General features: G+C 43.7%; 1 protein-coding gene across 4 annotated transcripts in view; it reads left to right on the plus strand.

Annotated features, from left to right (window-relative positions):
* OPA1 (OPA1 mitochondrial dynamin like GTPase) overlaps window positions 1-25,050 on the plus strand; it is an 87,995-nt gene that overhangs the window by 18,975 nt on the left and 43,970 nt on the right. For 2 of the 4 annotated variants that reach the window (XM_075938291.1, XM_075938292.1), the window contains 15 exons: window positions 1,515-1,625; window positions 9,020-9,073; window positions 11,176-11,280; window positions 12,891-12,977; window positions 13,748-13,861; window positions 17,272-17,352; window positions 18,076-18,150; window positions 18,854-18,925; window positions 19,024-19,123; window positions 19,820-19,950; window positions 20,511-20,583; window positions 20,676-20,748; window positions 21,221-21,336; window positions 24,032-24,096; window positions 24,974-25,050. In XM_075938291.1, the coding sequence (XP_075794406.1) occupies window positions 1,515-1,625; window positions 9,020-9,073; window positions 11,176-11,280; window positions 12,891-12,977; window positions 13,748-13,861; window positions 17,272-17,352; window positions 18,076-18,150; window positions 18,854-18,925; window positions 19,024-19,123; window positions 19,820-19,950; window positions 20,511-20,583; window positions 20,676-20,748; window positions 21,221-21,336; window positions 24,032-24,096; window positions 24,974-25,050 (1,334 nt within the window). The remainder of the gene's footprint in view (window positions 1-1,514; window positions 1,626-9,019; window positions 9,074-11,175; window positions 11,281-12,890; window positions 12,978-13,747; window positions 13,862-17,271; window positions 17,353-18,075; window positions 18,151-18,853; window positions 18,926-19,023; window positions 19,124-19,819; window positions 19,951-20,510; window positions 20,584-20,675; window positions 20,749-21,220; window positions 21,337-24,031; window positions 24,097-24,973) is intronic. The other 2 variants (XM_075938293.1, XM_075938294.1) reach the window with 1 other exon arrangement.

Consider the following 25,050-nt stretch of genomic DNA (forward strand, 5'->3'; position numbering starts at 1 on the left):
AGAATATCGTTCAAAGACTTCTTAATGTTTTTTAAATATGTTAATATATTTAATATTAATCTCCAACTTTTAAAACTGGTTGTATGAGAAATTCAGTAAAAATTAATTTACACACTATTCTGAAAAAATATGAGTTTTTAAAGACACATTTATAGGATAATTGGACAAAAGCAATTTAGGCACTTTGTCCATGGAGAAACTAGAAAGTAAGTTGAAGTTATTAAGCATGTCATATTTTTGCAATGGGTAAGAGGAACTATGAAGTTTGTTTAGACATTGCCAAGCTGCTATAGAGAGGAAGAGAGCTCTCTCTCTCTCTCTCTCTCCCCCTAAATATTCTTTTTTAAGTCTTTCATTCCTTCAAGTTTGGAGGTGGTGCATCAGGGCAAATCCTCTTTTGATACACTATCCATGCAGCTGAGGTAGGTAAGAATAAAAAAAAAACCTTTGTTTATTCTTAATGAAGTTGAGTGTTTTAACTGTTACACATATGGCTCTGTGTACAACTTTGGAAGAGCATCCAAACTGGGGATGTAAGTGACTAGTTGACTAGTGACTCGACTAGTTGCTCCCCGCCCCCTTGCTGCCTCTGTCAGAGAGAGACAGCAAGGTGAGGGGGGGAGCAATAGCCAGTGCAGGGAGGAGCTGGCTTAGAAGCCAGTTCCCCCAGCACTGTCTCTGTAGAGGTGTCAGGGCAGTGCGCAGCAGGGAACTGGTGGCGCTTTTGTCTTTGAAATGTAGCAAAAGTGGGGCTCTTGCTGCATTTCAAAAGCAGAAGTGCTGCGGGGAGCATGGGGTGAGCGGGGGCCTCAAGCAGTCCCCCGCTGGCCTTGTGCTCCCTGCTTTTGAACTAAACAAGAGCCCCAGGGGCCTCTAGTACATTTCAGAAGCGAAGCACACGGGGAGCACCGGGCCAGCGGGGGCCTGCTTGAGTCCTCACTGGCCCTGTGCTCCCGACGCACTTCTGTCTTTGAAACGTGGCAAGAACTGGTGGAGCTGTTGCTACATTTCAAAGGCAGAGGCGCCCTTATCGACTAATCAAATAATCGGTGCAGATTCCATCGACTATTCGATTAGTTGATCTGAATTTAACAACCCTAATCCAAACGTCAGATTTTTTTTGTTAAACTTTCTTCTATGCCTTGTTTTTAAAAAATCAAAAGTGTTTTCAAATATCATGAAGTGAATAATTGAGGATGAGGTGCTGAAAATCTCCACAAATTCTCTCTAACCAAGGCTAATTTAAACCTTTTTTTAGGATTTGGACACTGTTTAAAAATCTATTTTAATTCTAAAATGGAGCCTGTTTGTTGTGCTACATGACTTATAGGCTGGCTAGTTGTTTCCAGTCCCAGCTGGATAGTAATTGCAATTAGGTTTCCGTTTTTTGTTTGAAGTGACCCATTCAGTCCTGTCTTTTTCATCTGTTTTTATGTAACACTCCTTGGTTTAACATTGTTTTCCTTCCACCCCCAATTTTTCCCTTCCTTCTCCTTGTTGTAAACTCATGGCAGGGCCTGCTTGGTGAGCTCATTCTATTACAACAGCAAGTCCAGCAGCATGAAGAGGAAGCACGCAGAGCCGCTGGCCAATATAGCACGGGCTCCTCCCAGCAGAAGCGAAAGGTGATGGTTCAAAGGGCGCTATGTACTATATTCGCACTAACCAAGCACTTCAGCTGCCTTCACTCGGTGTGGAAGCAGCTCATTTTAATGTGATCACAGGCTGAAATGATTGTTACAAAAATCTTTTTGCAAGAGCACGTGGTGCTAAATTGGTCCTGCTTCCAGTTGCTCTAATTGGGGTGCCATTAAATGATTGGGGATATCCGGGGGGGGGGCAGTCTCACAAGTAATTTAGCTTCTGCTTCTGAAACCTTGGTTTACTTCTAAATTGACTTGTGTTTTAAGTTACTGTATTTCTAGAAATTGGATTTAGGGAAAACAAAGAATCCAAGTCAGTCTCAAGCTGAGCAAATGCTGATTTAGCTTTCCAATTCTGACATCAGATGCAGTTTTTTAAAAGGATACTTCAGACAGCCTAGTTCAGTTTATTCCCAGTGGAGTGATAATGCTGTGTAAAGCAACCTGTAACATTGTGTTAGGATGAAACTGTAGTAATTGAATTCCCCAATATAGTTGCAATGATAAAAATTCCCCATGACAAAATTAGTAGGCTTGTCAGTGGGCAAAGTTTCGTATTTGTAAATACAAACCTAATAAATATATCTCAGTAGCTGATTTTGTGTAGCTAGGCTGTTGGTCATCTCTCCATTGTTTTACTAGGCGCTGGAGTAATTTTTTAGCATTAGAATGCTACTGGCATACTACCTACTAGATTGAGATGATTTTAGTAGTCTAGATTTCTTCAGAGCTAATTTTTGTAGCTAGTGTAATTCTTTACTGCTTCTGTGACTTTGAAAACAAAGTTATCTCTAGTTTCCGTGTCCATAGAGCCTACAGTTCCTTCTGAATTTCCATAGTTCCATAGCTTTTGAACTAATCACTAGATACACGCCTTCAGCAGGCTGCCTCTGTGGTTGTATCTGAGAGAGATGGGAAAGACTTAAAGTTCCGTGCGTAACATTGTCTGAAGTTAAGTGTTTGATTTGCACCAAAGGGCTTGAAGAAGTTTAAAATCTACCGCCCTTTTTCAAGCTACTGTTGAATGTTAAGCAAACATTCCATTCCACGTTGCAGTTCAAGAACTGCCCTTCCTCCTCCTCTGTACAACTGTAGGACAGATGAGTAGTGAAGGGGCGAGAGGTATTCTCTCATCTAGGTAATGTAACATTGGATTTTAGAGACAATTGGCCAGTCCTGCCCTCAGTGAGGCACTTAATGATCTGTAATAAAGATGCTGGAAGAGTAATGCACTGGAGTCTGACTACTCTGAGCCGAATTTGTCCCATGGTAGGCTACATAGTCCTTCCTACTTCCCGTCCAGAGCAGTGTTGCTGGCAAAAGACCAGAGATACCTTCAGCATACTAAACCGGCTTGTTAGTTTACGGATTCCTTTGCGTATTAAGAGTGACTCCTTCAGTCTTTTGTCAGGTTGCACGCAGTGTCTGTATTTAAGACAGAGCTGGGTAGGATTTTTGTCTCGAGTGCAATGCATTAAATTGACTTGTGCTGAAGGGGACTACATTCTAGAACTTTTCCAAGTGTAATTCCCACTTTTTAAAAAGGCTATTAAGAAGAGTTCCTATTTGTGTAGTGTTGGATCTATGAAACCTTACGGCTGCTGGAAAGGGAATGCAGTAATTGATATTTAAAAGCTCCATCTTCTAAGGACCTAGCACAGAGAGGATGAATCTATTCTTACAGACAATTCACCATCATTAGCGTTTTCTTGCTACTAATCCCATGGCCTCGGAATTGCAGGAAAAAAAGTATGTCTCTAGCAGTAAATGATTTACAGTCCCATAAGGGAAAGTCTTAAATTTGTGTCCAAGATGCTTGAGCATCACATGCCTTGTAGAAATATCAAAGCTATTTGGCAAACACATTTCGATGTGTCTCAGTAAGAGGCAGGCTACTTGCAGGGCTATCACCTGGATGTGTGTACTTTGATGCATGCCAGTGGCAAGGAATGGTGATGCATTTTATTTTGCTGCAACTAACCCATTTGTTGTGAAAAATTGAATGGCTGAGTAAACAGAGCTCTTGCAGTACACACCTTAAAATGATAAAATTTAAAGATTCCAGTCATAGGGCCAAACTGTGTCTTGGTAGAAACAGGTGCGATTCCCACTGAAATCTGCCAAGTTGCTCCCACTTATACCAGGCTCAACTTGGTCTGCTTTTATTTTGCAAGATTATCTGTTTCCTATCGACTTAAAAATATGATTTTGTTTCATTTCCATTCCTCTAAGCTTGAATATTCCTGTTACTTTAATATTTCATTGGCATTGTCAGAATGCAGAATAAACAAATCAAGCAGCAGAAGGACTTACCAGTGCCATGGTCTACAAATCCTCCTAACAATGATATAAAATAATTTTTGATGGGGGGTCCACTCCAAGATTTTAGAAAGTGATTGAGGGCCCCATTCTTCCATGATACTGATGGAGAAGGTACAGCATCTGGGATGGAAGTTGGGTGTAGAAGGGAGCTTAGGGTAAGGGATTGGGGTGCACAAGGGTGGTGTGGTGTCTGAGAGCTTGGGTGAAGGAAGTAGTTGTGACCTGGGGCACTGGTTTGGGATGCGGGGGTATGGGTTGGGACCTAGGACAGGAGGGGGTTGTGACCTGGGACAGGGGATTGGAGTGCAGTAGGGGGTGCAGGGATTTGAGTTGTGACCTTGGGCAGGGGATTGAGGTGCAGGGTCTGGGAGATATGGGCTCAGGAGGGAGACAGAGGGTTTGGCTTGTGTTGAGTGGGGGGGAGGAGTGAGGGGGCAGAGGGTTGAGGGGAGAGTGAGCCTGGGGTGCCAGAGGAAGGCTCTGTCTGGGAGACTTACCTGGGTGACTCCTGGCAGCAGCCCTGTAGGGTTATTGGACCGCTTCCCTGCTGTCCCGCCCTCTCATAGGCTGCAGGGACCATGTGCGATGGAGACTATGCCTGAGGGTAGTGGGGAGGGTGCACTGCTCGCTGCCTGTTCTTCAGATGGGCAGCTCTCATTGCCCAGAAATCATCCAATGGGATTGTGCTGGGGGCAGGAGCTGCCAGTAAAGCACCACTCCTCCCTCTAGGGCTTACAGCTGAAAGAGAAACGGCTGCCACAGCTGCTTTTCTGAGCCGTGCAAGTGGGGCACAGGACGAGCAGGGAGTCTGCCTGATGTCCCCCGCTGTGTCCACAGGCTGGATCTGGTGGCTTGGCAGGCCTGATCCGGCCCCTGGGCTATATTTTGCACAGCCCTGATCTTCAGTCTAGACTCTTTATATAATATAGATTGTCTATTTTAGATGCAAATTTATAACTCCATCTCTCATTTTTAATCCCTTCATATACTTGTAATTCTTTCCTTGTAGACTATTATTACCCACTTAACAAATACTGTATTTACCTGAGGGGGTGTGTTGTATCGCAAGAACCCATGGCTGCATCTCTCTGTGCACTGACGTTTTCAGTGATGCCAGTGAGAATTGTTCTAGCTCTGAATGTATGAGTGTGAGATGTCCATGGTTTGTCATTGTTCTGTGATCGCATGTCAGTGACTCAGACACAGATTTTTACAGGCACTTATTTGCCTAAAGATGCAGATAAGTGCCTTCTGAGGCTTTTCAGACATACCGCTTAGATCCCTATCTGGCCCTGTGGGATGGTAGTCGTGGTGTTGTCTATGGCTTTTTGGATGAAATGGAACATCAAACATTTCTATCCATGCAACAATTGAAATCTGTTCTAAAACGAGTCGTAAATAGCCATGTATGTTTGGTAAAAAAGTCGACAGTTTCTTTTGTCATGTCAATTATCATCAGGCATGGGTGGCCATTTATTACTCTGTAGCTTGCTGCCCAGTACTGCATCAATGAGCAGAGTTGAAATGCTTGGGAGTATTGTTGTGAATGAAATGTTCAAAGTGACCGTGGTGACACAGACCTTCCAGACCAGTGGAACACTTGAGCAGGTCCATTGAAATCAGTGACGCTCCGGTTCAGTGGGAAGTCAGTGGAGCTGCATATTTCACTGTGCTCCTCTGCGGGTGCCCCTGAGGCCTGGCCAGTACCACAGTGAGGTGGATGTAAGCTGACCTGATTGTGTCAGTGTGTGTGCTACAGCCTGGTCTCACCAATGATGGGGTACGTCTAGACTACAGGCTTTTGTTGACAGAAGTTTTGTCGACAGATACTGTCGACAAAGCTTCTGTCAACAAAGAGCGTCTAGACTACATTCAGTTCTGTCGACAAAGCAAGCTGCTTTGTCGACATGGCAGTGTAGACGGCAAAGGACAGTTTAGATGCAATAACGCCTTCTGTTGACAGAACTCTGTCGACAAAAGGCGTTATTCCTCGTAAAATTATGTTTACTAGCATCGACAAAACTGCTGAGTTCTGTCGACATTATGTCGACAGAACTCAGCGGTAGTGTAGACGCAGGTTTAGTTTTGTCGACAAAAGTCCACTTTTGTTGACACAACCCTGTAGTCTAGACACACCCTAGGTGTCCAACTACGCTGACATGACTCCGCCTCCACGAGAGGTGTAGAGCTCCAGTTGGTGTAGTTAGGCGACGCAACGTCTGGGTGGACACTGTTACTTCCATCAGCTATGGCTGTCTTGTTGACAAGAAAGCCAGGCAACTAGAAACTGGCTTCCCACTCCCAGCTGGGCTGCTGCCTGCAAGCTCCCTGCTCTGGAAGCCGAGAATCCTATGTAAACCCCCATGGTCCCTGAGGCAAGAAGCCTAGGGGTCAAGCTGAGAGCCTTGGCTCTTGCTCTCCCCGGCCCCATTCAGTCAGTGGAAGCCTGCCTGGTGGGGACTCTCGCCACCAACAGAAGGAGGGTAGCGTGGACATCAGCCCCCTGCAGTAATTATTGCAGTGGCTATAAGTTGACCTAACATAGGTCGATTTAGGTGTGTAGTGTAGACATGCCCTTAGTTCTGACGTAGTTCACTTGTCTGTACGTTACTGCTAGAAGGGTCACACTGCTGGGTATTTTCCTGCTCTGTTTTGTGGCACATTATTAGAGGGCTGCTTTCTAGGAACTAGATTAAGGCTACCACAATCCCTGCTCTTCTGAGAAGAGAAGTTAGCGCATTATCTACCCACCTTCTCCTGAAGGGTACAGTGCCGTTAGTGGAGAAAAGAGTCATGCCCCACTTTGAGGGCTGCGTTAGAGCATTCTTTGAGAGCGTTGTAATATTTCCTTGTATTCTTTAAACGTTTTCAGTAATCATTTTGGGGGAGAGGATGTGGAATGTTTGTCTAGATTTCTCAATCCCCCAGGAAATGCTTATGAGAAGAGGGACATAGCTGTTCTTTGGATGTTTGCATAGCCCAGAAACATTGTCTGTATTCCCTTTTTTGTGTCTGTCCTCTTTTCTTCGCTTCTTATCCCTGTCTGCCCTGTCGTATCTCTGGGGTGCTTTCTGTTTGGGTGGGTGGTGCTCACACTAGGGATGTAAAATCCCCATTAATCAATGAACTGGTTAAATATTGGGTTAACTTAACGTTTAACTGGTTAAACGACTATAGTGGGATCCAAGCTGGGAACGGCTACGAGCCAGCTGGAACAGCCCCCTCCCCATGGGGCTCCCACCTCCAGCCCTGCACTGGTGCTGGCTCTAGCTCTGCCAGCTTGCAGCCCACACTAGAGTAGCCCTTGTCCTCTGTGGGGCTGGAGCAGCCTCCTGTCTGCGATGGGCAGGGAGCTGCTCCAGCCCCCACTGGTTACTAGTTAACGGGAGCCAGTAAGCGTTATCTGTTTAGGGTGGTGCTTACCAGTTAACCTTTCACATCCTAGTGCTCACCTCTATATACATACTTTAAATGGAAAGTGTGTGGGGTGTGTGTGGGGGGGAGGGGGCCTAAAGGCATCAGGCCACCATCCCTGTGGCAGAACTCTTCTTCGTTCTCTTGCATTGGGATGCTAAGAGAACATGTTCCCCTTGCTGCTGGTCCATGGTAGAAACAGAAGGTGGCCCACTTCCAACACGTCATCTTCACTGCTTCAAGGATCAGCTCATGAATAAGAAAACAATGGGATGGAGGGAGAATTGTAATTTGTCATTGCCTTTTGCAAATTAAATGCATACTCATGTGACGCTTGTAGGTTAAGTAACTCCCACAAACCAAGTGCCACGAAGAACTGGGAATTGTTAATTGGCCAACAGTTACTATGAATTGGCGTGACTGCGTTGGTTTATGTCCTGTAAACATCTCATCCATGCATTGAGTTGATTCACTCCCTTGACTTTAATCTAATTTGCTTGAATTGTTAGTGACTTCATTTAAAGTTGAGTTGAATTTCTTTATATTGCTATAATTATTTCATTAACTTTTCATGAATCATTTCTTCTTGATTGTCCTTTAGGCTCTACATTATTTTTAAAAGACTTGCATAAAAGCCTATTTCAGTATTGCATACTGAGCTTGTGACTTTGTATGTTTTTGAAGAAACAGATGTAAAAGTTGTTTTGAACATCTGATTTTCCTATCTTTTTTTAAGAGCTACTTTATTTTACAGTTTCATTTTTGAAAGGATTTAACTAAAAATCCCTTCATGTTTTCACAGCTATAGTAGGATCAGACTTCAGGTCATTGTCTACTGATAAATTTTACATTCTGATCACTCTTCGGCGTTGTTTCCTACTTTTTACTATTGTCTGTGTGACTATGTATGGTAATGTAAAGCATCCCATCAAGATTCCATACTGAAAAATGAAAATAATAGAACAGTAAAATATACTTAATACTATTTGCAGAATACATTGTTCCTGTTACATTTGGCTACATAAATAAATTCATGTGGTGCTCAGTTGTGTGCAAGACACAAATAAGAATGTGATGCCTAGCCTCTGGCGTTCATGCATTTTAAATATAAACACCAAACAAAAAGCCACTGTGCAATCTAGAGGATGCTGATAGTTTAGAAAGATTTTGTGTTTTGGCATACCTAGTGGAAAATCGTGTTGGAACCAAATTGATACAAGTTAGTGTTTGCACCTTTAGAATCCCTTAAAAAAATAAAGTAAGGCCCAGACAGTTTGGCTACCTGACTTTATTAATCCGTTGGTGGAGGGGAGATTCTCTGAGGAAGCTACTGAATTTTGTTTATCATTAAGCCCAATTTCTCAGTATTTGGTCCTGAAGGCGATAATTTTTATATTGGCTTGAACAAAGATTTAGACTTCGTTTGATAGGATTTTCCTGCTCTGGACGGAACTTTTAGCCACCTTCCATCCCAAATGATTTGATTTAAGAACTTGATTTGACTCAAAAGGCATGCTAAATCAGTTATTTTATGTTCAGTAAAGCTTCTGGTTTGGGATTCAGTTGCATCCTGAGGATAAACTAAACATTTGTGCTGTTTAACCAAGCAGTGGCTATGATTATGTTTCTTAACATTATAGGTCTCTGACAAGGAGAAGATTGATCAGCTTCAAGAAGAACTTCTGCACACTCAGGTATGTAGTCTAGTAAAAAGGGCCTAAAATCAGAGCACCGTGTGTGCAAAACTGAAATCACTGAACAAAATGGACTGAAAATGTAAGACATCTTGCAGAAATTGAAGGAATTTTTTAAAAAATTATGGCTGGAGAAGAAGCCTTTAATTCCTTCCTTAATTGGGCAGCGGTTTTTATTTACCGTTTTTGATATTTTGATGTGTTGATATTTTTAATGATTGCTTCCTTAGCATGCTTTTGCTATACATGGGAAATGGGATTATATATGGTAAAATGACATTTGAATCTCTTAATCTATTAAATGGCATTTCTAGGAGAGACAAAAAGCTCTTAAAGTGAATTAGATGATCAAGCTCGGGGGTCTGAGGCTTTGTCTAGATGGCAAGTTTTTGCAGCAGAAAATATGCTAATGAGACTAATTTGCATAAATCGTGATGTCATTAGCATATTTTCTGCCATTTCTTTTTGCGCAAGGGGTTTTTGCACAAAAAGCAGTGTAGCTGCTTCCGTTTTGCGCAAAACCCCCGTTTTGCTCAAGATCCTCTCTGGGGGTTTTGCACAAAACGGAAGCGGCTACACTGCCTTTTGCACAAAAACCTTTGCGCAAAAAGAAACAGCAGAAAATATTCTAATGACATCGTGACTTATGCTAATTAGTCTCATTAGCATATTTTCTGCCGCAAAAACTTGCAGTGTAGACAAAGCCTGAATGTAGAATAGGAGAAGAATGACTTGTAAAATACAAACCACAGAAAGCGATAGTCTATTCTGTTTATGGCCAGATGGGAATTCACAAGAACCGGTGTGTTTCGTTTTCTACGAGCAGAGTGGCATTGTTGGCATAGACACAATTAAAATATGTGGTGCTATGCTTGCAGTGTGAAAAGGTGCTAATGGTAGAGTTCTGGAATGTTTTCCTTTGGGTATTTTGACCCATTTATCCATGGGCTTAGGACACTGAACCCCATAGAACTGTTTGGGGGAAGTATCTTAAAACTTTGAGCCATGCTGACTACTACAGGCAGAGCGCTTCAATTTTCCAACCTGTGCAGATGACCCAGCACTTTTTTAATTTTTTTTCTAAAACTAGCTGATGTTGCACAACTTCTAAAACAGCTTTCTTTTTTCCTTGAGCTGACATAATGTAAAATAGTCTCTTTCATGTCAGCCAGGATTGAATTGGAACAGTTGTTCTGGAGGCTGTGACAGGCAGTAGAGTCACAATGGTCAATTATAGATCTAAAGCAGGCATCTACATTCACATGTAGACACTAAATAATAAGGGTCTTTGTCTTGGTGATAGCAAGCATCCACAGCTCTCACTGGTATATAAGTGATGTCTATGGGAATGGTGAGTGTACACGATGGCTGTGTCTACATTGGCCTCTATTCCGTAATAGGGATGCAAATGTAGCACTTTGGAATAGGCAAATCCGCGGGGGATTTAAATATCCCCCGCGGCATTTGCATTATCATGGCTGCCGCTTTTTTCCGGCTTGTAGATAAGCCGGAGAAAAGCGCCAGTCTGGACGCGATCCTCTGGAAAATAAGCTCTTTTCCGGAGGATCTCTTATTCCTACTTTCAATATTTTCCTATTCCAAAGTGCTACATTTGCATCCCTATTACGGAATAGGGGCCAATGTAGACACAGCCAATTTGTAGAAGACCTATCAGAGAGCTGCATTCCTGCCCTGTCTTGCTTCACCAAGAAATCTTTCATGGACCATAGTTTGCTATGTTGTATCTCTATCTAGTTTCATTAAGAATGGACTATCAAATGAAAGGATACTTTAATGAGGGGGTCTCTTGTATCCATGGCTTTCAGTGTGGTTTGATTGTTTTTCTGATGGTTTAAAACTTTTCATTTCATTCATGATGATGGTATAGCCAAATTGGTTCTTCAGTCTGTCATTTTTGAATAGTTTTCACTTGATTATATAGGATTTTAACAAGCTTTCAGTAGTTTAAATATTTTCTGAGATTCGGAAGGACTTGTTTGGAGAATGATTTTTTTTTTCCTCATGTAGTAAAATTCTTAGGGAAAAGTTTACTGATCTGTGCACTCTGTTTTACTTGGTTACTCTGTATGACTGTTTTGTAGCTGAAATATCAACGAATTCTTGAGCGCTTAGAGAAGGAAAACAAAGAACTAAGAAAGCTGGTGTTGCAGAAGGATGACAAGGGCATTCATCAAAGGAAGCTAAAGGTACTGTTAACAGTCTCTCACAAGTGTCAAAACAGAATTAGGCCAGTGTGACGGTGCATTGGGGTTTTCCCGTCTCCTGCACCGCCGTAGTGGCACGGACAGACTCCACCAGCCAGTAGAACAGAGGGTGTTTATTGCTTCTCCAGAATACAGCTCAGATGTAATCTGGTTCCAGGGCAGGCCTAGGATGCCTCAGCCCCCCTTGAGATGGGGGAGGCTGAGCCCCTAAATTCCAGCCCCTTTCCTTAGGCTGTCTCCTCCATGCTCCCAGACAGAAACTAACTTCCTCATTTCCAGCCCTGCCCCCCAGTCAGGGTTCCACTCCCCCTTCTTCACACTGTTCCACTCCCTGGGGAAGAGCTCGTCAGACAGGTTCAAAGCCCCCTTTGCATAATAACTCATCCCCTGCCCTGCTGGGCCGTGCTGCAGCCAGTGGGGGTCACTCACAATCCACTGCCCAGCATAGCAACCAGCAAGGTACCCCCCACTACGTCACAGCCATTCGCTCTACAGTGCTACTCTAAACTGCTTAACTTCATTAATTCTTACGTAGCGGTTGGGGTTTTTTTTAGCCTTAAAAATTCATCTTAGCATTTTTAGCTGTTGATGAGTGGCACTTTGCATTTAAGGATACTGGCTATGCAATTGGATGAACCGCATTTCTAACTGCTTTCACTGGATGTACTTACATGTGTCAGTAACTTCATACCAAGAACACTGCTGAAGTTACTACGTCTATCTTGAAGATTGCAGAAGTAAAAAAGTTGGATTTGTGGTTTGTGCATCATAATATAACTAAAATCTCCATTTTTATTTAATTATAAAAATATTATTCTAGATGTTTGTATGCTATCTCTAGGCCTTTCATGGTTTGAAAAGGGACTTTGAAATTTGGCAGAGGGGCAGTTCTGAGGACGAGGAAGTGTCTTCTGATACCCCCATATAAATTCATGCAGATTTTAATGAGTAAAGACGTGTTGAAAAAGACCCACCATTTTCCAAATGTTTTGCCTAGGACAGCTCATTCTTCACTAGCTGTAAAAAATTCTGAGTGTTCTATCGGCACCGTGCATCCATCAGCGCTCTCCACTGTTCCTTGTGTAGAGCCCTTCCAGATGAGGCACAGACAAAATTAATCTTCTTCTTGGGAACCAGGATCTAATGAGTTCATTGTACTGACAGGTTATTAGTTCTGTTTCCTTCTCAACTCTTCTTATTGAGCAAACCCTCTATCTGAACTGAAAACTGAACCTAGATCTCTTACAGTGAGAATCCCTCAGCCACTTTCAGAATCTGCCATGCCTAAGGACTCGGCTATGTGGTTTATAAAATGGGGCATCACGTATATATGTACCCATCGTTATAGCAAGCTAGAAATGCTCTTGTGGAGGGTGACAGACTACTAATGCTGCCAGTTATTGTCGTTAATACTTTAGCTAAAACAGAAGAGATGTGGGCTGTAGTGATGAAAGTTTAAGGCTCAAACCTTGTTAAGGGATAAGCATGCAATAATTTTCTCTTGTAGGTCCTAAAGATGAAAACTCTTAGCACTTGGTCTTAACTCTTGAAACCAGTTGAGTTTTTTTCCCTTGTATTTCAATTATTTTTAGAAATCTTTGATTGATATGTACTCTGAGGTTCTAGACACTCTGTCTGACTATGATGCCAGCTATAATACCCAAGATCATCTACCTCGGGTAAGTCAGTGAAGTCTGAAAGGGCTTCCTAACTTTGTGCAGAAAATTGTACTTTGTGGAACAAGTACTGTAGTATAAAGTGCATGAATAAGTTATATGCATTGGTTTGCAGACCCCAAATGAAGAGTTACAGGCAATTTTAATATTACATTCTAGAAATGTAATTTACGCATTTAATCTAAAGACCGTCATATATCCTAGAATAATGAAAAGTAGAGAGAGTCCATAAGCCTGATAATGCAGGACTTTTCTCTCTTGTGTACTTCTGGATGTTTGGTCCATTTCACTATTAAATGATTGGTTAAACCAGCAGCCTTGAATATGAACCATTTCTTTGAATGCCCAGGGATGCTATCATTTTGGATTTGAATGTCTGCATCCAATTTGCAGTTGGATACAAATTCAGATCCAGATCGAAAAAGGCTTATTTTTCAGTTCAGATGTGACCAAAATCTTGTGAGAATACACCATGTGGCTTCATCATCATTGAATCAAAGCCTAATTTGGCTTTGAACCATAGACAAGGCCTGATCCGGATCCAGATGCTGTTGCTTTTCCTTAACTGGAAAAATAAATGAATAAATGGATGTGAATCTATTAAGGAATGCATTGCTTGTGGCACTACTTCTGTTGTCAAAACTTAACAAATGTATCCAGCTCTACTATGGGTTTTCAGATGGTTGCTACAGTGTATTATGTAACTAAACTGTTCTACTGAAGAAACTAACTTAAGTATGAGAAGCCAGTGACTACTGATACCTTCATTGAAGGTTGTCGTGGTTGGAGATCAGAGTGCAGGAAAAACCAGTGTGCTAGAGATGATTGCTCAAGCCCGGATATTCCCGCGAGGCTCGGGGGAAATGATGACACGCTCCCCTGTTAAGGTAAGAAACAGTATCCTAACCGTGTCTTGCTATGTCTGTCTGTCCATCTGTCAGTCCATGTGTTCAAGAACTCCTCCTGAATGTCTCAGAGGAGGAGCCGGGTTAGTCTGTAACTTGAAAAAAACAAGTAGTTCTGTAGTACCTTAGGGTACATCTAGACTACAGGCTTTTGTACACAGAGGAAAAGAGCATCTAGACTACACCCAGTTCTGTCGACAATGCAAGCTGCTTGGTCGACATGAGAGTGTAGATGCAAAGGACAGTGTAGATGCAATAACACCTTCTGGTGACAGAACTTTGTTGACAAAAGGCGTTATTCCTCGTAGAATGAGGTTTACCGCCGTTGACAAAACTGCCAAGTTCTGTCGACGTTATGTCGACAGAACTCGGCAGTAGTGTAGACTCAGGTATAGTTTTGTCGACAGCCCTGTAGTCTAGACACACCCTCAGGGGTGGCCCATGAGCCTAGGCAAACTAGGCAGTTGCCTAGGGTGCCGCTGGCCCGGGCGCCCGATGATGATGTCACGGCCGCAGCCGGCCTCAAGCCACTCCTGCAGACCCTTAGAGACTAACAAAAATCTCTAAGGTGCTACAGGACTACTCATTGTTTTCTTCCTAAATGGTAAGAGCTGGGACCACCACATTTGTTAGGCAGGTAGGTCTTATGACTTAAAGCAAGGCCAGGCTTGGGTTGTGCTGGGAAAATAGGATGTGTGGGGAAAGTGATTGATTGTTTCATGTCATAGGGAAAAGGAGGGTGTAATAGCAGGGACAGTTATACTCATGCATGACCATGAGGGTGGAGGGAGGGCAGCAAGTAGCCCAGCAGCATAGTGCCTGCCACCTCAGCCTGCCCCGGGGAGCAGCTGCCATGTGGCCCCCATTGCGCCTTGTGCCAGATCCCGGGAGAAGTCGGCAACTGCTCCAACCCTTCCCCTGAGCCCCCCCCCCCCCCCAACCCTCTGCCCTGACTCCTTCACCCCCATGTCTCCAGCCTCCTGCAGAGAGACCCCCTCATATCCCCGTGACCCTGCTCTGACTCCTGCACCCCACCCCCCCATACCACCAGCCCCCTACCCCAAATGACCCGCACAATGCTGGGCAAGTCTTCAAGTTCAAAATACTGTAAAATGTCCAAGTACTATAAGCTGACTGAAACCAAGCCAAATTATCTCTGTTTGCATATCTCGGTGTGTTTTTAAAGCGTTCAGTATAAATGGGCTGTTGCCGGTCTCCTACCACTACTTTGTATCAGGGTGTAGCAGTTCCAAATGTGAGCGGCCCCACTGGTTTCAGTTGGGGTTACTCATGCTAAGTAAACATTATGCCTGGAGGTATTTGAAGAATTGGGGCTGTAATTTTTAAATGCAAAATAATATATAAATGTGGGCTGCTTATGTCTCTCCATAGTAGTTCTGCCTCATCCTCTATTTTAATGAATACTATTTCTCTAACTCCTGGGGTGATTTGATGAGAAATGCTTTGGAAAGATTGTGAAGTGCCCTGCTACATACTGATGGAAAGTGCTACTATCAGCTGAAGTGTGTGGGGGAGGGCTATTAGTTGTATCGTTATTGAGCTGAGAGCCCCTCTGACATCAGTGAAGGGGCAAATCAGTTGTATGCCTGCACTTTGTAGGTTAGCAAGGCCATTTTTTATTCATGGATCATACAAGCTTCTAACAAAACTTGCTTAAGATAAAAAGTTACTAGAAACCGATTGTGTAGATGGCAAAAAAATTGAAAAAATGTGTAAGTGTTTGGTTTGGGATGAAATGCTGCTGCCATCTGACTTAAGAACTGGCCTGGGGACCAGCGGACAGGCATTACCACTAATCAGCACTCACTAGAGACGCCCACCGGTTGAATGAGCACGGAGTAGCTCTTATTTCTAGAGGTAGCCAGTGCAGTCATGTCTGACACACACAACTGAAGGTATGTGCAGCCATTGTCCGTTCTTACGCCTACAAATCTGGCACAGAAGTTTATAGTAAATTGCATGGTAGAAGTGCAGGGAGAAAACTGAAAGTCTTGAAAGGTCACCAAATAATGTATTTCCACCTGCCGTCCTTAACAAGGGAAAGCTATACATTTCCTCCTTTGAAACCGTCAGATTTACCAGAAATGATGATTGAATCCGTGCTGTCACCAAGAACTATTACACTAATGCTTTCCTTCCTTCCGCCTCCTCTCCCCCTCCCCCTTTCTCTCCCCCCCCCCCCCCAATAATTTAAACAGCAGATTTTGTTAGTGGCAGTATGTTTGGTTACAGAAGACAAGAGCAGACTCCGGGCAGGGGTAACTGAATTATGAGTGGGTGCTGAAAGGGGAGGGCCGGGAGCTGGCAGGGAGGTTGGAGAGAGAACCCCCCTTCACTTACTCTGCAGCAGTGGGCCCATTTCCCTGGTGCAGGTGTTGTGACCTGACATACACAGTCACAGCCCCACTCTGGTTTAGTTTATGTGCTCTTCCCCGTCCATCTGGGGGCTCCAGAATGACTCTGGCAGCCAGGTCCCCACCCCCCAGCACCTACTGTCCCTTCCCCCACAGGTCCAACCCTCCTGAAGCTTCTGATTCCCTTCCCTCTGGGTGTGTATAGACTGCAGCCCTCTGTTTATGCAGATTAGGCAGGTCGACATTGCAAATGAGGCAGGGATTTAAATATCCTGTGCCTAATTTGCATAAAAATGGCCACAGCGTTTTGCCGATTCAGCACTTTGTCGGCAAAAAGCGGCAGTCTATAGGGGGATCTGCCGAGAGAGAAAGCCTTTTTCGACAGATCCTGAAACCCTCCCACGCTCCTGTCCTCACGCTCCCTGCTGGTTAGCCCAAAGCCCTTGGGCGATGGGTTTGTCCATTTTCCTGGACCCAGCTGGTCCCTGATGCCAAGAGTTGCTGCCACCTTGGTTTTGGCAGGTGCGGGCCTGGCCATTGTCACGTGGCGTGATACGTAGTGCGTCTCAGCTGGCACATGGAACAAAGCAGCGTGGGTGGGGGCCAGACTCTCGGGATGGACCACGTCATCCTCCCTCCCAGCCATGTTTAAACAGAGGGGGAATGCCTGGCCCTTTGGTTCCCCCATTTCTGTTGCTGATGCTAGGCCTAGCCCCGTAACACAGGAACTGCTGCTACGGGGTGGGCTTGTCATGGGCTTTATTCAGATTCATGATTGCTACGAATGCATGTGAAAATCATCGCTCAGCCACACTTTATCAGTTCCGAGAATCTTTACAGGGCTTCCATTTAGAGAGCTGTCAATCAAATGCCTTTCTTCGGTAGTAAACTCCTTTAACTAAAGATGGTAAATGTTAAAAACCCCAATTTTGTTTCTTGCTTTTGGGTTTTTTCTGTCTTGTAAATCTTGGCTATTCAAATGTTCTTAGTTACCCATCTCTTCGTTCCAACCATTAGGTGACGCTTAGCGAGGGTCCCCATCACGTGGCTGTGTTCAAAGACAGCTCTCGGGAGTTTGATCTGTCCAAGGAAGAGGATGTAAGTACAAGAATCTTGATCACCTCTTTGTGTGGAAAAATAGATGTCTGTGCTGGCTATTGCCCACTGAGTAAAACAAGGAGAAGACTGTTGAACCAAGTGGGGCACTTTGTTAACTATTACATGATGGCTAGGTCTATAGTAGGGAGAATATTGATGCTACGGTGGCTAGTAAAGACCTGCTAAATCAAACTCGGAGGTGTGCCCCCATCAATGTTGGTCCTTTTGGATTCATAAGGAGTAAGGGAGGCATTTGCTCCCATCGACCTCCTGCTGTGAAGCTGGCGCAAAAGATCAGATGAAGGTATGTTGACTCCAGCCATGCAGTTAACGTAGCTGGAGTTGCGTATCTTAATTTGAACTTCTGGATAAGCAAAGACTTGGCCTCAGTTTGTGTCATTGCTGCCTAGATTTGAATGGCAATGAAGTGAGCATAATATAGCAGAAAACTGAGTGCAACCACTCCTGCTCCCTGGTAGGTGACTGAGTTTTGAGAGTCCTGGGACAAGTCAGTAACCCTCACCATGTTTCCATTTACCAAACTATCAAATTGATATTCTGCTTTGTTTTGAGGCTGAGTCAGTGACTGTAACGCTGACCTTTGGGGGAGGGGCTTTGTACAGCCGCTAAGTCATCCTGCTTGCCACAGTTGGTGTCTGTTCTTGAGTATTAAGTAGTATTTGCTTGTGATGAATATAATGTGATCTCTGTGTGTGACCCCAGCTTGCAGCCTTGAGACATGAGATAGAGATCCGAATGAGGAAGAGTGTGAAAGAAGGCTGTACCGTCAGTGCTGAGGTGAGGTTCACCATTCATTTCATGCGAAGTCTTGTCCCATCGACTATGAGGCTCTGCCTGATCAGTTTGTAGCTATTTCAAGATCTTGTACTGTATAGAGAAACATATTTATACCATGAAAATGGTTCTGCTGTTGAGTATCTTGGTCAGCTGGCCTCTTATTTAAAAAAAAAAAAAAAAGTCATACCCCCTAGTGAACATAAGAACATAAGAACGGCCGTACTGGGTCAGACCAAAGGTCCATCTAGCCCAGTATCCTGTCTACCGACAGTGGCCAGCACCAGGTACCCCAGAGAGGGTTGACCGAAGACAATGATCAAGCGATTTGTCTCCTGCCATCCCTCTCCAGCCTCTGACAAACAGAGGCCAAGGACACCATTTTATCCCCTGGCTAATAGCCTTTTATGGACCTAACCTCCATGAAATTATCTAGCTTCTCTTTAAACTCTTTTATAGTCCTAGCCTTCACCGCCTCCTCTGGCAAGGAGTTCCACAGGTTGACAACACGCTGTGTGAAGAAGAACTTCCTTTTATTAGTTTTAAACCTGCTACCCATTAATTTCATTTGGTGTCCTCTAGTTCTTCTATTATGGGAACTAATAAATAACTTTTCTTTATCAGCCCTCTCCACACCACTCATGATTTTATAGACCTCTATCATATCCCCCTCAGTGAAAAGTTTATTCCAACTTTTTTTTTATAGACTATCTCCTTAAATGTGAAAGGTCCTGGTCTGCAGAGGATGGTGTTGGTAGATTTACCCGGTGTCATTAGTGTAAGTAGAGAGCAGTCAATTAATGCAGTCTTCCCCAAAGGATGCAATCTTTCATTCCATCTTTCTTTTAAAAAATACGTTCTGTTGGTTTTTTTAAGACTGTGACATCTGGTATGGCTCCGGACACGAAGGATACTATCTTTAGCATCAGCAAGGCCTACATGCAGAACCCTAATGCCATCATCCTTTGTATTCAAGGTAAATTAGGATTCTAGACAATAAATGGCAAATTGTGCTAATTAAAACCTTGCAGTGTGTTCTTTAGATCATTCATCTAGATTTCTAGAACAGTAACCCTGAACAGAAGTCAAAAAGCTCTTAATTTCTCAGTGCAGTTTTAGGAAATGCTCTCGAGGCAGGTCATTTGAAATATTGTGGGAATTTGCACTGTGGGCTCCACAGTGTACACTGTGATATCTACATTTTTTTTCTTAAACTCATGCCATTGTTTGACCCTTTTGCCTCTAACACAAAAAATATTATATTTATTTTTATTACTTTTAAAATATAACCAAGACCGCAATAGAACTGTTTATACTTAAGGTTTCCCCAAAACAGTGTTCTCCTGCGCTTAACAACAGTAGAGAGATTTTTGTACAAAGAATTGTATCATGTACTTTTTCCAAATAATTTTGGTGAATACTTTCAAGTCTTGGTGTATTTTAGTTTTGGTGGAAACTTACTTGCATTATTAGTCACCAGGTGAAAATAATTTTCTGATGCAAATTTGTGCTACTTGTACTAAAAGCAAAATAATGAGGAGCATTCTGACATTACTATTTTTAACTTAAACAATTTGCTACAAAATAACTGTAGTGCCAGCTGAGTAGTCAGAGATTGAGCACTGAAGATTGTACAGTAGTTCTTGAAATGGCATTTTAAAAATCTTTTCAGATGGGTCGGTGGATGCTGAACGTAGTATCGTCACTGATTTAGTCAGTCAAATGGATCCTCATGGGAAAAGGACCATCTTTGTTTTGACTAAAGTGGACCTTGCTGAGAAAAACGTGGCCAGCCCAAACAGGGTAACTATATAAGCCCTCTGTTTCTATGTCAAAGCATATAAAAGGGCACTAGTGCAGAAGATTGTGGTGCAAATACAAACATAAAATCACACCTAACTTTTGGGGAAGGTTTTCAAAAGACCTTTCAACTCTCTTATTTTCTCCATTTGTAAAATAGGTATATATTTCCCTTATTTGTAATATATGGAAGTAAAACGCTAAATAGCTTGCTATTAAAATGTATTTTTCTTTTAAGTAATATCCAAGACAGTCAAGAAAACATTTATTATTCATAAGTTTATTTAAGTTTAATTGTTGTGAGAACTTTCAGTCCAGTGAACATTGATTTTGAAGTGGCTTTCCACCCTCGAGCTATTTATTGTGGATTTTGGTATTGAGTTTGTCCTGTATTCGAGTCTTTCTTTAATTATCATTTTCAAAGTGCAATAAAACCTCTGTATAATCTCCTATATAGTCTCCTATATAGTCTATCTGTGGTATATATTGGAGACATTTTAATATATGGATTTAAAAAGAGAATGGATACAAGATCAGCATACTTTTGTACTTTATTTCCGTAGATACAACAAATCATTGAAGGTAAACTCTTCCCAATGAAGGCTTTGGGTTACTTTGCAGTCGTTACAGGAAAAGGTAATCAGAGTTCTGTTCCTGGTTCTTTTTTATTTGTTGATACAGAATCAAAGTCTAAATGGAATTGTTATGGCTCTCTCTCCCTTCTCCAGGAAACAGCAGTGAAAGTATTGAATCTATTAAAGACTATGAAGAGGAATTTTTTCAAAATTCAAAATTGTTGAAGTAGGTTGCTATTTATACTTAATACTAAAGTGACTCTCATCAGTAAGCTAGCATACATTCCTGTAGCTTAACTCTGCTGCAGACCTTTAGCATGAAAGCTCTATGTATATGTTACAGGGTCTACTAATCCTCAGAGCTTTTGGTGGCAAGCAGAGCTGTCCTTTCAGACGTGCAGCTGTGTGGCCCACCCTGATTTAGCAAACTTACACTTGAGCTCAGGAAAGAAGTAGGATTCATGTTGCTTAGGCAGTGAAGTCCAGACTTTCCTTCTGGGGTTGCAGGACACTTTTTTTCCCCTTGTTATTCAAGGAGAACTCTGAATACCGTTATGTACATTAGATATTTTGTGGGGAGAGTCAAGGTTTTAGGTTCGGATGATGCATATTCTGGTGTTAAATTGTTCTTCAGTATAGAAAGCAAAGATTTATTGCTGGAGCAAAGGCACTTTTAAAATGCTGCTCTGTCTGTACAGGACGTGTATGCTGAAGGCACACCAGGTGACAACGCGGAACCTGAGTCTTGCTGTGTCTGATTGCTTTTGGAACATGGTGAGAGAGTCGGTGGAGCAGCAAGCGGATGCTTTTAAAGGTAATACCCCAACGACAAAGTCTGCTAGTATTGGCTAGTGTTAGCCATAGTGTGTCATGGAGCTTTGCTAATGTCCTGTGCACAGTTGCATGAATGATCTGTAATTCCAGTGTTTGGCGTCCTCTGGCCAGTGCGCATCTGCGCGTTGTCTTGTATGGAATCATTCATGAGAAATTGCCGTGTCGTGCTGCCTTAGGGATCTCAAGTGAAGGGTAGTTTGTGGCTCAAAGGCCTCGACTTTATTAAATAAACAAATTAACATCTCACCATGATACAGTCAGCAATAAACCAACCTCCCCGAGAAAAGAACCATTGGGCATGTGCCCTCCCCTGCTAGTGGATGGATAAGAGGGAAAACCTTGGTGCAGAAGGAGAAACTGAATGGCCCTTTGCGTCTCTCCCAGCTCAGCTAACCGGGTGCAGCTCAGCCCCTCCCAGCCACTAATGGTCTGCCTGCACTGCAGCCGGCAGCCAGCCAGCTACTCAGGCCAACAGACTGACGCTAGCCGGGCTGCAGATAGCAGTTTGGCCTGGCCGCTTGGGCGGAGCTGTGTATCTCATGCCCAAGTAACAACATCCAGGCTGCTTTTGCAGCATGCTAACTTGAGTCCCACTAACACAAGACTGCGTGGCTAAGCTGGGAGTCTCTTTGTCAGCTGCAGGGTAGGCAAGCCCTAAGAGGGCTCCTTAGATCCAGAGGAGCGACCTATGGCACAGCCCGACGCTGAGCTGGGCTGTAACTAAGTCAGGAGGGATGAGAAGCCCTGGCATCCACACAGGAAACCCGCAGGAAAGCCAACTCCATCTCCGCTGTCCTATGAATTTGTGGAAGGTAGGGCTGTCCAGGGCTGACCAAATTCATACTGTGCTAGTGAGGGGCCTAACTGTTTGTTGCTGAACATGAGTCATCGCTCTGACCAATCCACAGTGTCCTTAAATGATCTTTCCTCTTCTTGACATTCTGGTGGCAACGTGCTCCGCCAAGCTTCATCCCAGTTACTGTAAAACCCTAACCGAATCCTCCTCCTCCTCCCACGGAAACCATTTTCCTAGCCTTCTACATGTGCTGCAGCTGGGTCTCCTCCTCCCACGGGCCCTACCATCTTTGCAGTGGCACTAAGGGTTCTGCCTGTCTTCCCACTGCTGCGGAGAGGCCTTCCTATTTGAGTCCAATTTGTTAGACGTTTTTCTTTTTTGTGCTGAGAAGTCCACATTTTCCTCCTGTACAGATATAATGGGGATCTCCTGCTCCTTTCTCTGTAAAGGAACTGGCATCTCTCCAGTTTGGGAACCCTTTGCAGTTTGCTAAATAATATCTTTAGCCACAAAGAGAAATTTTACAAGAAAAATAGTAAAATAACGAATTTGAAGCTTGGTTTTTTTATGGTTTTTTTGTTTTTTCCAGTAACAGACTAACTTTGCTACCCCTCACAAGCTTTTTAGGCACAAGGAGAGCTGAAAAGAAAGTTTCAGCCTTTGTGTTCTTACAGTAACTGAATTCACTCCGCTGCTAAGCTGATAAATGTAACACAACAGAGATGTGCATAAAGTGTTCTTGATTGAGACTGAGCCCATAACAGAGATCCCCTTGAGACTGTAACCTGATGTGCTGATCATACCACTGAGCCTGCATGCCTGTCCTCTGGGGCACCCCACCACACTGTCCTGCTGAGGTAGCACCTCTGGTGACTCCCCCAGCAATGGCACAGATTTGGGGTCACAGCCCACAGCATGTGGGACACCTCCTCAGATGTGCCCCAGAATCCTTTGCACTGATTGGAGACCGCTGTGGGGACATTCAGGGAGGGAGGGAGAGGGGGAGACATGCCTGAATGTAACATGGGATTAAGGAGCCTGCAGCTGTGTGAGTGGAGATCAGGAATCCCACGACCTTCTCTAGGAAGAGAGCTGGCAGCCGGCCCTGCCTCCCTCTGGAAAGGAGGAGGGGAAAGAAGACCCGCCGCTCCTTCTGAGGGAGGCGCTGTGTCTGTCTTACAGGGGGGAAGGGTAAGACCTGGGGTGGACAATCCTCCAAGAAGCATCTTGCCGTAGGTGCCCCAGAAGTGGAAGCCCGGCCCGGCCCCAGAATGAGAAGGCTGGGTGCTGGGCTCTCCTGGCTGTGGGTGATGGAGCAGCTGAGATTCCGCAGCACAAGGAGAACGGGGTGTGGGAGCAGGATCCTGACCCACTTCACCCCCATCTACCGCTGATGGGCCACAGGCTGAGAATCACTCGCCCAGTGTGGGGCCCCAGCTGAGAAAACGGAAGGGGGGATGAAACTGGAGATTTCCTGCTCTCTTCCCTTCCTGTGGGCTGCTCTTCCAAGAGCCATTCAGCTCTGGGAAGGCTCAATCAAAGGGACTTGGCACAGCCATCAGGTGCACAGCCCCAGTGGGACCAAAATCCTTATTCAGAGTGAGCTCGTAAGTTGTTAGCCCCCTTTATCAGTGAAAGAGAGCTGTGCACAGCTGTTATCTCCTCCCTCCCTTCCCCCAGATTATAATCACTACTCAGTGTAAGTAATTATTAATAAACAAGAGTGACTTCATTAGGTATAAAAGGTAGGATTTAAGTGATTGCATGTAACAGCAGACAAATCAAAGTAAGTTACTAAGCAAAATAAAACATGTCAGCTAAGCATTCTGAACAGAGTATAAATGTCTTAATTGCATCTCTTTGCTTTTTCTTTTGATAGCAACACGTTTTAATCTTGAGACCGAGTGGAAGAACAACTACCCCCGGTTGCGAGAGCTTGATCGGGTAAATTCCATTGCACATTTACTTGATACATTAGAAATTGTGTGTTAATATTATGGGTTAGAAATGATAGGTCTCATCCTCGTTCGTACTATGGCTCCTTTGCAGCACTCTGGCTTTGTAAAGGGACCTTAAAGGCATAATTCATCTTCATTTCACTTTTAAGGCCTCTTGCAGCCACCAGAACTGTGTAAATGAGAATCAGATCTTAGGTAATATGAAATCAGTTGCTTCAAAAATTTAGTCACTTGAGCTTAACAAAACGTAAGTCTCAGTTTTCAAATAGCTGCAGTGCTGCCGAAATCCTGTATTCTCTACTGAGTCAATCTACTCGCCCTAGCCTCTGTTTGCCAGAAGCTGGGAATGGGAAACAGGAGAGGGATCACCTGATGATTCCCTGTTCTGTTCACTCCCCCTGGAGCACCTGACGCTGGCCACTGTCAGCAGACAGGACACCGGGCTAGAGGGACCATTGGTCTGACCCAGTCTGGCTGTTCTTATGTTCTAACAAGGAATGATGCTTCTTGGTAATCATGTAGATTATTGTTCTGTCAGCTCATCCTGTTTTCTCTGTCCTTGCAGGAAGACAGGAAATTGTCTTTCTCTCTGGTCCTTTGTAAAGGTTCTTTTCTGTTTTAATCCCCCAGCTTGCTCCTAGGAATTGAGCAGCTGGGCGGAACAAACGACTAAGGACTATGCACTGGGCTAGCATGTGTAAGAGTGAATGCTGTCCAGAACACAACTGGAAGGTTGTGGTTTAGATTTGCAAGCCATGAAAAAGTATTCATTTGCACCTCATAGAAAACTAAAGTCTGGACATATTCAAGGTAAAGACATCATCACAGGGTCTTCATTGATTTCCATCCTTGTCTTTGCACAGAATGAACTGTTTGAGAAAGCGAAGAATGAAATCCTTGATGAGGTTATAAGTTTGAGCCAGGTCACACCAAAGCACTG

The sequence above is a fragment of the Pelodiscus sinensis genome, chromosome 10, assembly GCF_049634645.1.
Source record: "Pelodiscus sinensis isolate JC-2024 chromosome 10, ASM4963464v1, whole genome shotgun sequence".
Classification (NCBI taxonomy): domain Eukaryota; kingdom Metazoa; phylum Chordata; order Testudines; family Trionychidae; genus Pelodiscus; species Pelodiscus sinensis.